The 13079-nt window shown below is 34.1% G+C and overlaps 2 protein-coding genes across 2 annotated transcripts; both read left to right on the plus strand.

The window, feature by feature from the left end:
• The first annotated feature begins 1904 nt into the window (after positions 1-1904).
• LOC145568994 (early light-induced protein 1, chloroplastic-like) lies at positions 1905-3067 on the plus strand. The gene is made up of 2 exons (XM_081628369.1): positions 1905-2291; positions 2629-3067. The coding sequence occupies exons 1-2, from the start codon at positions 2046-2048 to the stop codon at positions 2971-2973; spliced, it is 591 nt and encodes a 196-aa protein (XP_081484495.1). The 5' UTR covers positions 1905-2045; the 3' UTR covers positions 2974-3067.
• A 3648-nt stretch (positions 3068-6715) lies between these two features.
• LOC145568995 (mitochondrial succinate-fumarate transporter 1-like) lies at positions 6716-12770 on the plus strand. Its single transcript, XM_081628370.1, has 2 exons — positions 6716-7234; positions 11738-12770. The coding sequence occupies exons 1-2, from the start codon at positions 6815-6817 to the stop codon at positions 12272-12274; spliced, it is 957 nt and encodes a 318-aa protein (XP_081484496.1). The 5' UTR covers positions 6716-6814; the 3' UTR covers positions 12275-12770.
• Positions 12771-13079: the final 309 nt, after the last annotated feature.

Genomic DNA, 13079 nt, shown 5'->3' on the forward strand with positions numbered 1-13079 from the left:
TGACCCAACCCGAACCCGACCCGAACGACCCGTTTGCCAGGTCTACTCATAATCAAGCCCCGAATTCGTAATAGTCCAAAGGCTGAATCGAGTGGAACACCAAAAAAACAATTTCTAACTAATTTAACAAAAGGAAAAAAAGACACCATATATATTCAATACATATAATCACAAGGCTTAACTAATGTAGCAATCTAAAAAAAAAAAATCTAATATAGTGCACAGCCCTAATTTTGGGTCCGGGATTGCCAGCCCTAATAGCAATGACACACTAATTAATAATTAAAAAAAAAAAGACTTCTTTTCCCTTTGTACTTGTTCGTTTTCCTATTTTATTTACTTTTTCGAAATGGCTCTATAAATGCCAAAATACTTTTTTTTGGTGATAATAATTAGAATTTTTTATTAGTTCAAAAAAAAAAAAAACAAAAGAACTTTTATCCTCGACTTTTATAGATTCAATTAGTTAGCATGATTATTTATATCAATTTTTAATACAGTATATATTTTTTGTAATTTCTAATGTATGTCAAATTTCAAATTTATTGTTGTATATGTAGATCAAATTGGTATTGAATTCTTGAAATTGGGTGACTGCATAGAGCTAGTTTCATACAAACCTAGGCCATTATTCGGGCCAAAATACTAATTAATCATCTAAACGTATGTGATCAGATAAGCATTTGAATCATGTTGTTTTGAAGGGAGTTGTTATTTCGAAATTTATAGACTATATGAATATTGATTTTTTTTTTTTTTTTTTGTGATTTTATTATCAATTATTAATAATTTTGAATTCACATTGGAACGTAATCAAGCTCTTATTCATGTATTTTAACCCTTTTAATAACTTTTTCATCCTATTCATGTATTTGGGAGCATCTATGGCCCGATTAGTTGAGTATTTGTATTTTGGTTTCTCTTTAATATTTGTGAACTGTTGTCAATTTAGTTCGTTAGTAAAGAGTTGTACGAGATTGCATACATGTATGTTTTTCAATTTCAGTTAGATGAAGAAGATACAAATTGTCCTCACATTTACAAAAGCTCCCTACATCATTTCTTTGAAAATGTTGTATATTCTAGTGATATATGTGAGAGAAATTATTATACTGTACAAAATCTTTTCAGCAATTGTTGTTTAGATGAAGGAATATCTTTAATTAATTCAACAGGTTATGAAGGAAAAATATTGTACTATATAAGATCTTTTCACCGATCATAGTTTTGAAAGCATAAAAATACAGCTGTTGTAACTTATAAGGATTAAAAAGCATAGGAATTATATGTTACTTTGTAAATGAAAAACACAAAGAACGTTTTAAATTTAGATTCTTACAAATCGTATTTACATTCAGTTGTCTTAATTTTATTCTGCAATTTATGGTTGTCAAACAAAAAATTTAACAAATGAAAAATTATTCTCTAAAAAATAAAGTAAAGATGCAAGTAATTTGAAACGATTGGAGTAATAGTCTAACTTGTGTTTGTTTAGAGACCATCAAAACAAACTTCAGCGGTAGAAAATACTATAGGGGTGTAAAACAAACACGTGAACAAGTAAAAATTTTGTTGGTTGCATGGCTCACTAAATTTCCCTTATAATTCAATTTCAATTTACTCATGATCGTTTGTTAGTTAGTGTACTGACTAGATGCTTCTAGTCCCAAGACAAGTTTCCAAAAAGGTTATGCAACTCCAAAATTTGTGGTTACAAGAAGAACATCAACACTTTACAATTGCCCCATTTACAAGTGGCTATTTTAGAGTCCACAACACCTTACTTTCAATGTGTGTGCCCATTCAAATCTACGTGACCCCTTCTTTGCTACACGACGTGGAGCCAATATATCCCCTAATTTGTATCTTACCTACTTTATTATAAATACATTACACTTCACTTGCATACTTCATCGAATTAAAGAATCATACACAACTTTCTTTGATAAAGCATAGTGCAACTTTCTTACTTTGCTTGTTCAATTTTTTTGAAGTTGATTACTTGATTAGCTTTTCTAAGTTAGATATAAAGTTTAAGGATTATAATGGCAATGTCTATGCAAGTGCAAGCCCTTCTATCCAACCCCGTTGGCGCCTTTGCTAATGGGTCTTCCAAGGTGTCTCCTCTAGGATTTTACCCTCGGATGGGAAAGCGGGTTAATTTTGGGGTAAAGTGTATGGCTGAGGAGAAGGTTGATGGTGAACCAAAGGTTGACTCCGGCTTGCCCAAATCTAACCCTAGCGTATCATCACCCACCCCAACCCCACCCCCTAAGCCTCAGCCTAAAAAGGTATATATGTTGTTATGACTAATCTATGTCCATTAATCCATGTTTTCCGTTCTTAGAAATTTTTTAATTCTTATAACATCTCTAAATTTCATGATAAAGTCAAATGTGTATGTTAAGTCATAGATTAGATTGGTGTCATTTTAACATGTGACATGGAGATAAACTTATATGAATCTAATTGAATTCTCTAATTAAAATGCACTCTTTTATCACATACTAGCTATATGTAGTAACTAGGCTATAATATTGATATTTTGCACATATAGATCACTTATGAATTACAAAGTTATTTACAACCCAGGAATTATACTAAATCATCTATGTTTGCATTCCACAGGTGAGCACAAACTTCACAGACCTATTCGCCTTCAGCGGCCCTGCACCCGAAAGGATCAACGGCCGTCTAGCCATGATCGGTTTCGTGGCCGCAGTAGCCGTAGAATTATCACAAGGCACAGACTTGTTTTCTCAGATATCCGACGGCGGAGCACAATGGTTCTTAGGAACCAGCATTCTATTATCAGTAGCATCATTGGTGCCGTTGTTCAAAGGTGAGCGAGCAGAAGCAAAGACAAGTGGGTTTATGAACGCCAACGCCGAGCTATGGAATGGTAGGATTGCTATGTTAGGCCTTGTTGCCTTGGCTTTCACTGAGTTTGTTAAAGGTGGAGCACTTGTTTGAGGAAATTCAGCATTTTTGAAATTATTGTTCTTGGTTGTAAAACTTGTATTAGTTTGAAAAAAAATTATATTTGATCAAAGTTTTATAATGTATATATGAAATTAATTATTATGGCCTTATGGGATGTTTACAGTTTAGGGAGCTGATTAGGTTACTGTAAAATGTAATATACTCCTATGGTGATAAATTATCTGTGTTGAATTATTGTTGATCAAAAATTAATAGCAATCATGGTAATTGAATTACTAAAGAAGTTGTTTACTAATCATATGTTCTTATAAAACTTCATGTGGCATAGAGTTTATGTTCCTACCAAGTACCAACTCAAAAAAAAAAACTAAACTTTGATTATGATCATGTGGAAATGTGAGTTAAGCATAAGAGAAAGACTTGATATTTGTTTTTTGTCACCTTTAAGGACCTCTCATTTTTTTTTTCACCTTTAAGCACCTGTGGTTAGAAATCAGGCCACTTAGCTCATCTTTAACCCATCTGAGCACTGATTAAAAGGTTAGTGCCTTAATTGGCAAATGTTAAGTCCTTGTTAGCATTTAATACAAAAAAAAAAAAAAAAAAAAAAAAAAAAAAAAAAAAAAACTCAATACCTTACATCTAAAAAAATAAATAAAAAAAAATTAAAATAACAACCACCATACGTATTTCTTCATAACATGTCGACCGGCAATTGATATCGTAGTCATTGCCTTTGTCTACCAAGAAAAAATTAAACACCTTCCCAGTTCCACCCAACTTAAGCTTAGTGCATGAAAGATACCTAGAACCCCCAATTTGTTTATCCCTAATTTGCCTATTTCAATATTGCTGTTATATTTTTGCTCAGAAAACATCTACTACCACCCAAAACACCACCCAATTCCTACCAATTCATGCCCCAAATCTGAATTAAAATCCGCCCCAATTTCGAAATTTAGGTCACCAGCCACCATCGCCATATCTACCTCTACTAATGATGAAGATGAGAGAGTTAAAATCAGCCCCAATTTCAAAACCAAATCAATTGACAAATTTCCAGTTGCATTTAGGATATTAAATTGATACGATTAACTGTTTTGTCATGGATGTTTTCCGAATTTTTTTTTCATATAATTTTGTAAATGGATGTAAGTTCCTCTCTAAAATTGGTTTGGTATTATGTCAATCAAAAATTTTGAGTTCAAGTATAGGAGATTTAATTATGGATGCAAGTTTTAGAAGATTAGACAGATTAAGGAGGCGTTAGTGCTTCTGGAAGACATGGAAAACAACATAGAAGAAATCAAGAAAGAAAATGGTTTTCTCTTTATTCATTTTTAGTGCAGAAGAGAGAAAATGGTAAATTAATAAATAATATTATTTTGATTTTCTTTGTAAAAGTAAAATAGTTAACCCAAGGACTTACTTATTTAACCCAAGAATCTAACTTTTTTTAATGGTAGTAGTTAATTTTGGTCGGAAAAGTGAACATAGGTTCTTAAAGGTGAAAAAAAAAAGTGGGAGGTCCTTAACTGTGAAAAATGTAAAAAGTGAGGTCTTGATTGTATGCTTAACTCGTGGAAATGTGGAATAGGAGTATATGATTTTAGGGGAATGGGACATAAACTTTCAATCCTTTTTTCCTCAATTTCCCATAGTGTTATTACATGGGAAAGGAAGTTTGGGTCTAGATTAAAAAGATTTATAATTATCATTTAAACTGTAGGTTGTAATTGAAGAAGGTTGTTGAGCTTTTAAAACTTTTTCCCTTGCTTCTCTTTTTTACGGACTAGGTTAAACACGGCTTTAAATTTTGCTCGACATTTGAAAATTAAATGGTGCATTTAGATGTACAATGTTTATTATGTCCAATCTAAAACAATTATGGATTTGAAAAGTATATTAATTTTTTGTCAAAGTTCAATAAAGCTAGAGAGCCGCAAAGAAAATGATGTCAAAATTCTATTTCAAGTCTTAGATACTACATAGTACTTTTACGGAGTACTTCATAAGAGGTTAACTACTCCGTAAAAATAGTAAACAGACTAAACACTAAACATTTGCTTAACAAAAATATATGTGAATACAATAATCTAAAAGTATAAACGGAATAATAAAACTTTTTTAGAAAAATGAATAAACTCAATATACACCTTAAGAAGCTAAAGGGACGTACTAGTCCAGTTGTGATGATATCGTGATTAGGTGACATTGTAAGTTGCATTAGTTTAATTCAGTCAAATCTATGTAGTCGAACTTCCGCATACTCCATATACTAAGTAGAATAGAACTATAGATTCCATTGAATAACACAACATTCTCATAATCACTAATAGTCTAAACCAAATTGTACGACACCTTAGCAAATTGTAATTAAAAATTAGGTGAAGACAGCCGGCAGGTATCATACAATTTTATGTGATCATGATTCATGTGAGTTGTAATGCTTAATGCATGGAAATCACACATGGATTTGACAATAAACAATGTGGAGTACGCAATGTATCAATTATAGGCATTTAGTCACTACATTAAAATTGAAATATAAAATTATTAGCTGTGACAATAAGAGAGCAATTGAGTGTATGGGAGGTTCAAACTAGTACAAACCTTGAGACTAGATTAAATTTTGGGTTTGAATTTAACCAAAAAAATATATATATATTGAACAAAACCAACCAATGTTCGCACACTTCTGTTAATTTTTTTTAAAAAAAGCAATTAAAATTAATCAGGTTAAATAAGTGAACAAATATTTTTCAACTCGTCTTGTGTGCAGCTTGTTGTAAAAGAACAGAATAACTCTTGTAATGCTGACCAAGTATTCCCTATAATACTAACTGAAAAACCCCTATGTATTGATGAAGTATTCCCTGTAACATAAATCGGTAACTACATGGTGCAACCAACCACAGTTATAATTTGTGAATATTTTTAAATATTTATAATATTGCGCTTTAATTTTTTAACAGGTTGGGAAGAAAGTGTTTTATAAGAGGAACAAAAAGCACCCACAAAGTTTGAACACAATTTTTAAAAACGTCATTTTAATATGGAAATTTTGACTTTTACCACCAAAAAAAATCAAAAAAATGTTTTTTACCACCAAAACTTCTAAATTTTTATTTTACCACCAAATAAAAAATAAAAAATTATTTTTTACCACCTGTCGTCAAAAACCTAACGAAATTTTTAAAAATCTTCGAGTTTCATGTCAAACACATGCTCTTTAGGGGTTTTGGGGGCATTTTGGTTCTTTGGGTCCAATTTGAGGTCATAATTGACAAAAAATGATCTGAAATGCCTCGTTTTGCGTGTTTAAAATACCTCAATTTGCGTGAACACGCAAAACGAGGCATTTTCGATCATTTTTTGTCAATTCTGACCTCAAATTGGATTCGAAGGGCCAAAATACCTTCCTAAACCTATGAAAAACATGTTTTGCGCACGAAATTCGAAAAGATTTTTTTAAAACCGTTAGATTTAACGGTTTTTTTGACGTTAGATGGTAAAAAACAATTTTTAGAAATTTTTTTGATAGTAAAATAAAAGTTTTAGAAGTTTTGATGGTAAAAAATAATTTTTTAATTTTTTTTTGTGATAAAAGTCAAAATTTCCTTTTAGTATTTTACCCATAAATTTCCAAATTAGTGGCAAATCTACACTCCGTAGTCCGTATAAAAAATACTCAAAACCGCACCTACTTAGAAGAACGAGCCACTTCATACCCACGTCAGAAAGCGGCTACTACAAAGCAACCTCATTTAACCATCTTCATTCTCTCTCCTCCCCTCAAACTCGGAACACTGGAAAAGAAAAAAACAAACCCCTTTTCTTCTTCTTCCAGTTTTCTCAAGAAATCACAAAAATGGCAGAACCCCAGAAAAACAACAACACCAACTCAACCCAAATCACAACGAGGGTGACAGTCCCACCATACATGAAAGCCATTTCAGGGTCAGTTGGAGGTATCGTAGAAGCCTCTTGTTTACAGCCAATTGACGTTATCAAAACCCGTTTACAGCTTGATAGGGCTGGAAATTACAAGGGTATCCTTCATTGTGGTACTACTGTTGCTAATACTGAAGGGGTACGTGCCCTTTGGAAGGGATTGACCCCATTTGCTACTCATCTTACTCTTAAGTATGCCCTTCGTATGGGTACTAATGCCGTCCTTCAATCGGCTTTTAAAGACTCTGAAACTGGTAAACTTAGTTATCAAGGTCGTTTGTTTTCTGGGTTTGGTGCTGGTGTTCTTGAAGCCCTCGTTATTGTCACCCCTTTTGAGGTTTGTTCAATTTTTCCCTTTTCTTAAGGTTTTAATTTTTGGGGTTTTGTTTTTGTTTGGTTACTTTAATTATTAATATTATATTCTTTTCTTTGTATTTGTGGAGTTGTTGATAATATTGATTGATTTAATTCGTAAATGAACATTTTTTTTTTTATATAGACGGGATTTGATCTCATGTCTTAGAATCCGTGATAGTTTTTTTTTCATAATTTTGATTAGTGGACGAAGAAGTTTAATTAGTTTTGGAATTTGGGTTCTTTAGGTTTTGATTGTGAAAGAACAATTAGAACTTCCCAATGTGAATTTGTGGTTGTTTTTGCAAATTGGGGGCTTTTGTGGGTCCCATAGGAATGCTCATTTTACTACGGCAGAATCCTAACCTGTGGTTGTTATTAAATTTTTATTAAAGAGGGGTAGTTTTGATTGATTGCATTTTGATTTGGATGTTGGTGTAGGATTCTAGATCATCTTGGATGAATTTGCTTGTTGTTGTCAAATTCTTGTAGGTGAGAAATGTTAGGTTCGTAACGATTATGAACGTCCCACGTGTTCATGACTGAGCTGGGATGAAAGATGAATCTTGGTAAAACTTTAGATATTAGTTTATTAGCTGTTACAGATCAAAGTTGAAATGGTGGTGGCTTTTCAAATGGGCACTTTGGATTACTTTATTAGTTTTCTTTCTGATTACACTTTGATTGTTCAAATTATGGTAAAGTACGTACTAAGGTTGTCTATGGGATTGTCGATACGATTCGGAACCTTATAGTTATTCCCCCCCAAAAAAAGATTAGGAACTTTTGCTTAAGTATCAATCTAGAAGCTTTTTAGAATTTCCAATTACTTTAGGAAGTATGGTTTTTTATGTACTACGTATATATATAAGGTTAAAGTGGAATTATTCTAACATATTTCCTTGTGGGTGGATTATACTTTGGGATATTGGCAAAGGGGCTGAGTTTGAAATCAAGTTTGTTGGATCATTATAAATTTAAAATCAAGTACTAATTATACCGTATATTTGTACAATTTCGAATCAGGCTATAGGGATGTCTTGCAGAACATTAACAGCACATAGCTTCTTGGGCTCAAGTATATAAATAAATGTCACCACCTCTGTCTCATAATGTTTATCTACTTCATAATCTATGTGCATTGCGGGATTTGAGGTCCCAACACCCAAAGAAATCTTAAATGGCCACCTACTTGCTGGGCCAAGTTTGCATGGCTGTGAATTGGGCATGATAAAGCATTATGAATTTGGTGTATACACTTGCATAAAGATGTCTGATAACTATATTGTTGCATAAAGATGTCTGATAACTATATTGTTTTAATGAGCAAAGCTTAATATACATGAATTCCTAGCGGTTGTTTACATGGATGAGATTATAATCAATTGCCACTAAATTTGTTAGGGAATTAGCAGTCATAGGCTTTTGTTTTGTCTTTGCTTATCTGTGTTGGTGCCAGGTTTGTGTACGCTATTTAATTCCTCCATTGAAAAACTGAACCACCTTGGCCCATTCTTTTTGTGCTGTGCCGATTATGTTTTTTAGAATGAATTTAAGGACTGGACTAGACTCAAAAAAATACTATTGTGGTATGTTATTTTGGCTTTCATTCTGATAACTGATATAGCCTCAAGGGATCTATAGATTTTACAGTAAAGAAGCACAATTTAGCATACAAGTTTGTGTTGTGCGTATGCAGGTCAGAGTATAATTTTTTTTAGGCTGCCATTCACTTTGTAATATGAAGTCTTTGAACCAGCTCAACGTTTTATTTCGGAATTTGGACTTTAGGGGTGCCTCATTATTTTTGTACTATGAGTATGAAGTCTTTTAGTTATGTTTTTCACACTTTAGAGTTGGTGGAAACTTGGGCTAGTAATTAGCTGATAACAGCTATGCCTATTAAGAAATTCTTATTTAGCAGGGTGAAGGAGGGGTTGGATCACCCATGTGGTTAGAGGAGGTTGTTTCCCATCAACCTACCTCTTCTTCTTTGCAAGAGTAAAAATTAAATAAATAAGTGCAGGCTGTTCAATTACTTAATTAGTCATTTTAGTTTAGCCCTTTGTTATACAAAGTCAAAGAGTTGTGAATTGTTGACTCCAACTCCATTAGAAATGAACCGGTAATTATAGTTCATAGACCTTGTTGTAAAGCCCAGGCACCTATAATTATCTTACATGAACGAGGGACCAGGGTCTATAAGGCTTAATTGCTGTTTATGGTTAACTGTGTCTCAAGACACAAAGACTAGCTTTTCCGGTGTTGCCGTGTTGGCATAATGTCAACCTTTTTCTGGTGGATATGCTGACATCTTGGTAATCTACATGATTATCTTATGATAATTGCAGCTATATTGGTGAGAAATGGCAAGTTATTGACATTTATATATTTATTCTTGATAGCATAAAAAAGAATAAAAGATCCACTTTTTTTTTTATTTAAGAAATTAAGGCTATCATGCCATCATACGTGAAAACAACCCAAAATAGTCACATAAACTATGTGTAGCTTTTGGAAAAATTACTACTTCCTCCGTTCTTTTATTATTGCACCACTTGCTTTTTTAGGAAGTTTCACAAATATTGAACCATTTCCTCTTTAGGAAAAAAATTATTTGTGTTCACACTACAAATACCCAACATACCCTTGCTTTTTCACAATTACTCCGTAATTTTCAGTTTATCAATATGTCACATGGGTAATTTTGTATTTTTACCTTTTTCTCTCTTACTTTTTTCCACTATCAAAATATTTGTACCCAACCCCTATGGTGCAATAATAAAAAAACGGAGGAAGTATAAATAATCCAACCTTTGCCCCATTCTCTCAAAATAAACCAACCTTTGCCCCATTCTCTCAAATTAAACCAACCTTTGGCTTATTCTAAAATAATCCAACCTTTATACCCCTTCTTCCCATAATGAATCCAAATGACCGATTACCTAAACAATCGGTCATCCCTTACTTTCTCCTCCATCCCACCATCTTCCTCCATTACCATCACCCAAAGCTCCACCCCCATGACCACCTCCTTCATCCCTCCTCCATGACCAACAACACCATCTACCACAAGCACCAAAAACAACCACCACTAACACCAAAACCACACCAGTAATACCAACATCTAAACTGCACCCAACCACTTACCAACACCAAAACCACACCTCACCTAGATCAAACAATCCCTCACCTCGATAAACAACCACCACCCCCAAAACAACCCCCCTCACCCACACGGCCACACGAAATAAGCCCCTTACCCAATACCCACTGCCCACCCCCGAAACAACCCCTTACTTACCCTTCAATTAGTGTTGTACTATTGTTTTCTTCTTCAACTTGCTTCGTATGGAGACAAGTGCCATTTATTAACTTAAAACTCTTATACTTTCAAATCAGCTAAGCTAACCAAGATTCACTAGCTTAGTTCTAATATACTTCCTCCGATTTCTTTAATTGACCCGTATTTTTTTGGGAAATTTCGTTTTAGCTGACATGTTTCTTTTTATGGTAAAGCTTGGTTATATACAGTTACTTTACCCTTGCTACCCCACATTACCCCTCCCAATTTTGAGTGGGTAGGAGTATTATGGTCTTTTTCCTTCCTTCATCTCACGTCCTTAATATGTGTGCCAAAATCAAGTGTGTCAACCAATAAAGAATGAAGGATGTACATCTTTGATACCAAAAAGTTGTTTTTTATTGAAAAAAATAAGCCAACAACGTTGTTTTCTACAATTGAGTAAAAAGTTGCTCTGTACAATTTAATATGAAGTCCTTCAATGTCCTAAGCATATTTACGGACTATGTCACTAGTTGAAGCATGAACTTCAGATTGAGATCTTCTAAAGCCAATAAGATACCTTTCACTGTTGAAGTATCTAGAATAATAATTAGTGTCATATAACGATTAAGAAATGAGAACTTAACTTTTGAAAGTAGATATGAGTTGACAAGAAAGAAGCCCGATATGGGAAGTTGCTGATTGCGGAAGACTGTAAAAAGGGTGAGAAACATGAGCAATTCAAAAAAGCTTTGGTGTTGGCAACAATATTTAGGTTTACTAGGGTGGCTAACGCGCACAATGCGCACGCCATATATAGTTAGCAATATTCGGGAAGTTTTTTCCGGTTTGGCTCTACATCACAAATTAGTTGCTAGTAGCATTAATGAGGGGAAAATATGTAAACGAATATTGTTAGGGGTATAAATGTCCGCACACTATTTTTAAGAGTTGAAAAAAAAAGCTAGTTAACATTAATGGAGGCAAGTAAATAAACATTTTAAGAGGGTATACTTGTCCAAGCACTATTCATAAGAGTTATCTCATACTTTTTAAAAGGTAGGGATAACTTGTGTGTAGATTGACCCTGTATGTTATGTTTGATGCTGGACTATACCTTTTTTCCCTAGGTTTGACTGTTAACATTCTTGCATTTCCCAGCTGTTGATGATGTATTGTATTTCTCTTTATTTGACACAGGTGGTGAAAATTAGGTTACAACAGCAGAAAGGATTGAGTCCTGAACTCCTGAAATACAAAGGTCCCATTCATTGTGCCCGTTTGACAATACGTGAAGAAGGAATTCGAGGGCTGTGGTCAGGTGCTGCTCCAACAGTCATGCGCAATGGAACTAACCAAGCAGCCATGTTCTCTGCCAAGTTCATGTTTGACAAGGCCTTGTGGAATAAGCAAGAAGGTGATGGGACAGTTCTCCAGCCATGGCAGTCTATGATTTCAGGATTTCTTGCTGGGACAGCGGGCCCCATATGCACTGGTCCATTTGATGTTGTGAAAACAAGGCTGATGGCACAAAGCAAGTCTGGGAATAATGTAAAGTACACTGGCATGGTCCATGCCATTAAAACAATCTATGCTGAGGAAGGGCTACGGGCTTTGTGGAGGGGATTACTTCCAAGACTCATGAGGATTCCGCCTGGCCAGGCTATCATGTGGGCTGTTGCTGATCAGTTGACTGGGCTTTATGAGAAGCGGTTCTTGCAAAGTGCACCCTTGTGAATAACTTAACTTCAGTCTCTCTTCTTGTGCTTTGTGTTTCGAGGTAATTGAGAGGGCAGGATATGTGTCTTATGGGCACAAAAAGAGTTACTAGTGTATTTTTGACGAGTTCCCAGGAGGAAAGCTCTCACTGGTGATACTTGATAGGGATTTTTGGACTTGTTTGTTTGAGCAACTATATGATATGGTGGGCAGCTTGATCAGATTTTGGTGCATAGAAGAAATCATGCTCTTTGACAAGTAATGCCATTATTGCTTTTTCTTCTTTTTATTTTTTTCTTTTTCTTTTTTTTTTTTACTAGCCTTTAGCTTCTGATCTTGATGATGTCGAAAATGATGAGGATAGGTCGTAGTTATAGGTGTTTTGGCCATATTTCTGACCAAGACAAGCATGTTTTTTAAACAATCCAAAGAGTACCTCCCATTCATTTGTAGAAAACATAAATTGGTTTCGGTCTTTAGCTGTAATACTATCATCTGTATGGCTTTTTTGCTCTTTCTTTGATGTCTTTGCATGTACAAATTAGGTGATTTCCATTATTTTTCAATACAAACGCAACATCAGAATTTCAAATTGAATAACCTCGGCTTGCTTTACAGCCTTCTGTTAGAATTACTGCAGTTTACTGCAATTTGAGTCTGCTACACAGAGAGCTGATTTGCTATAAGATGTGCAGCAGTGCAGGATAACTAGTTAATCACTGTGCTCAAGACTTTGAGTGAAGGACTAAGAACACTACAACAGTATGGAATATAGATGAATGAAGTGTTAATGCTGATGCGATGTATAATGAGCTCTGCATGA

Source organism: Chenopodium album, chromosome 11, assembly GCF_948465745.1.
Source record: "Chenopodium album chromosome 11, dcCheAlbu1.1, whole genome shotgun sequence".
Classification (NCBI taxonomy): domain Eukaryota; kingdom Viridiplantae; phylum Streptophyta; class Magnoliopsida; order Caryophyllales; family Amaranthaceae; genus Chenopodium; species Chenopodium album.

Bases quoted from the DNA above. Each gene is read 5' to 3' on its own strand.
- LOC145568995 (XM_081628370.1), top strand. From the start codon at position 6,815: ATGGCAGAACCCCAGAAAAACAACAACACCAACTCAACCCAAATCACA. The intron at 7,235-11,737 runs GTTTGTTCAATT...TATTTGACACAG, and splicing joins TTATTGTCACCCCTTTTGAG to GTGGTGAAAATTAGGTTACA.
- LOC145568994 (XM_081628369.1), top strand. From the start codon at position 2,046: ATGGCAATGTCTATGCAAGTGCAAGCCCTTCTATCCAACCCCGTTGGC. The intron at 2,292-2,628 runs GTATATATGTTG...TGCATTCCACAG, and splicing joins CTAAGCCTCAGCCTAAAAAG to GTGAGCACAAACTTCACAGA.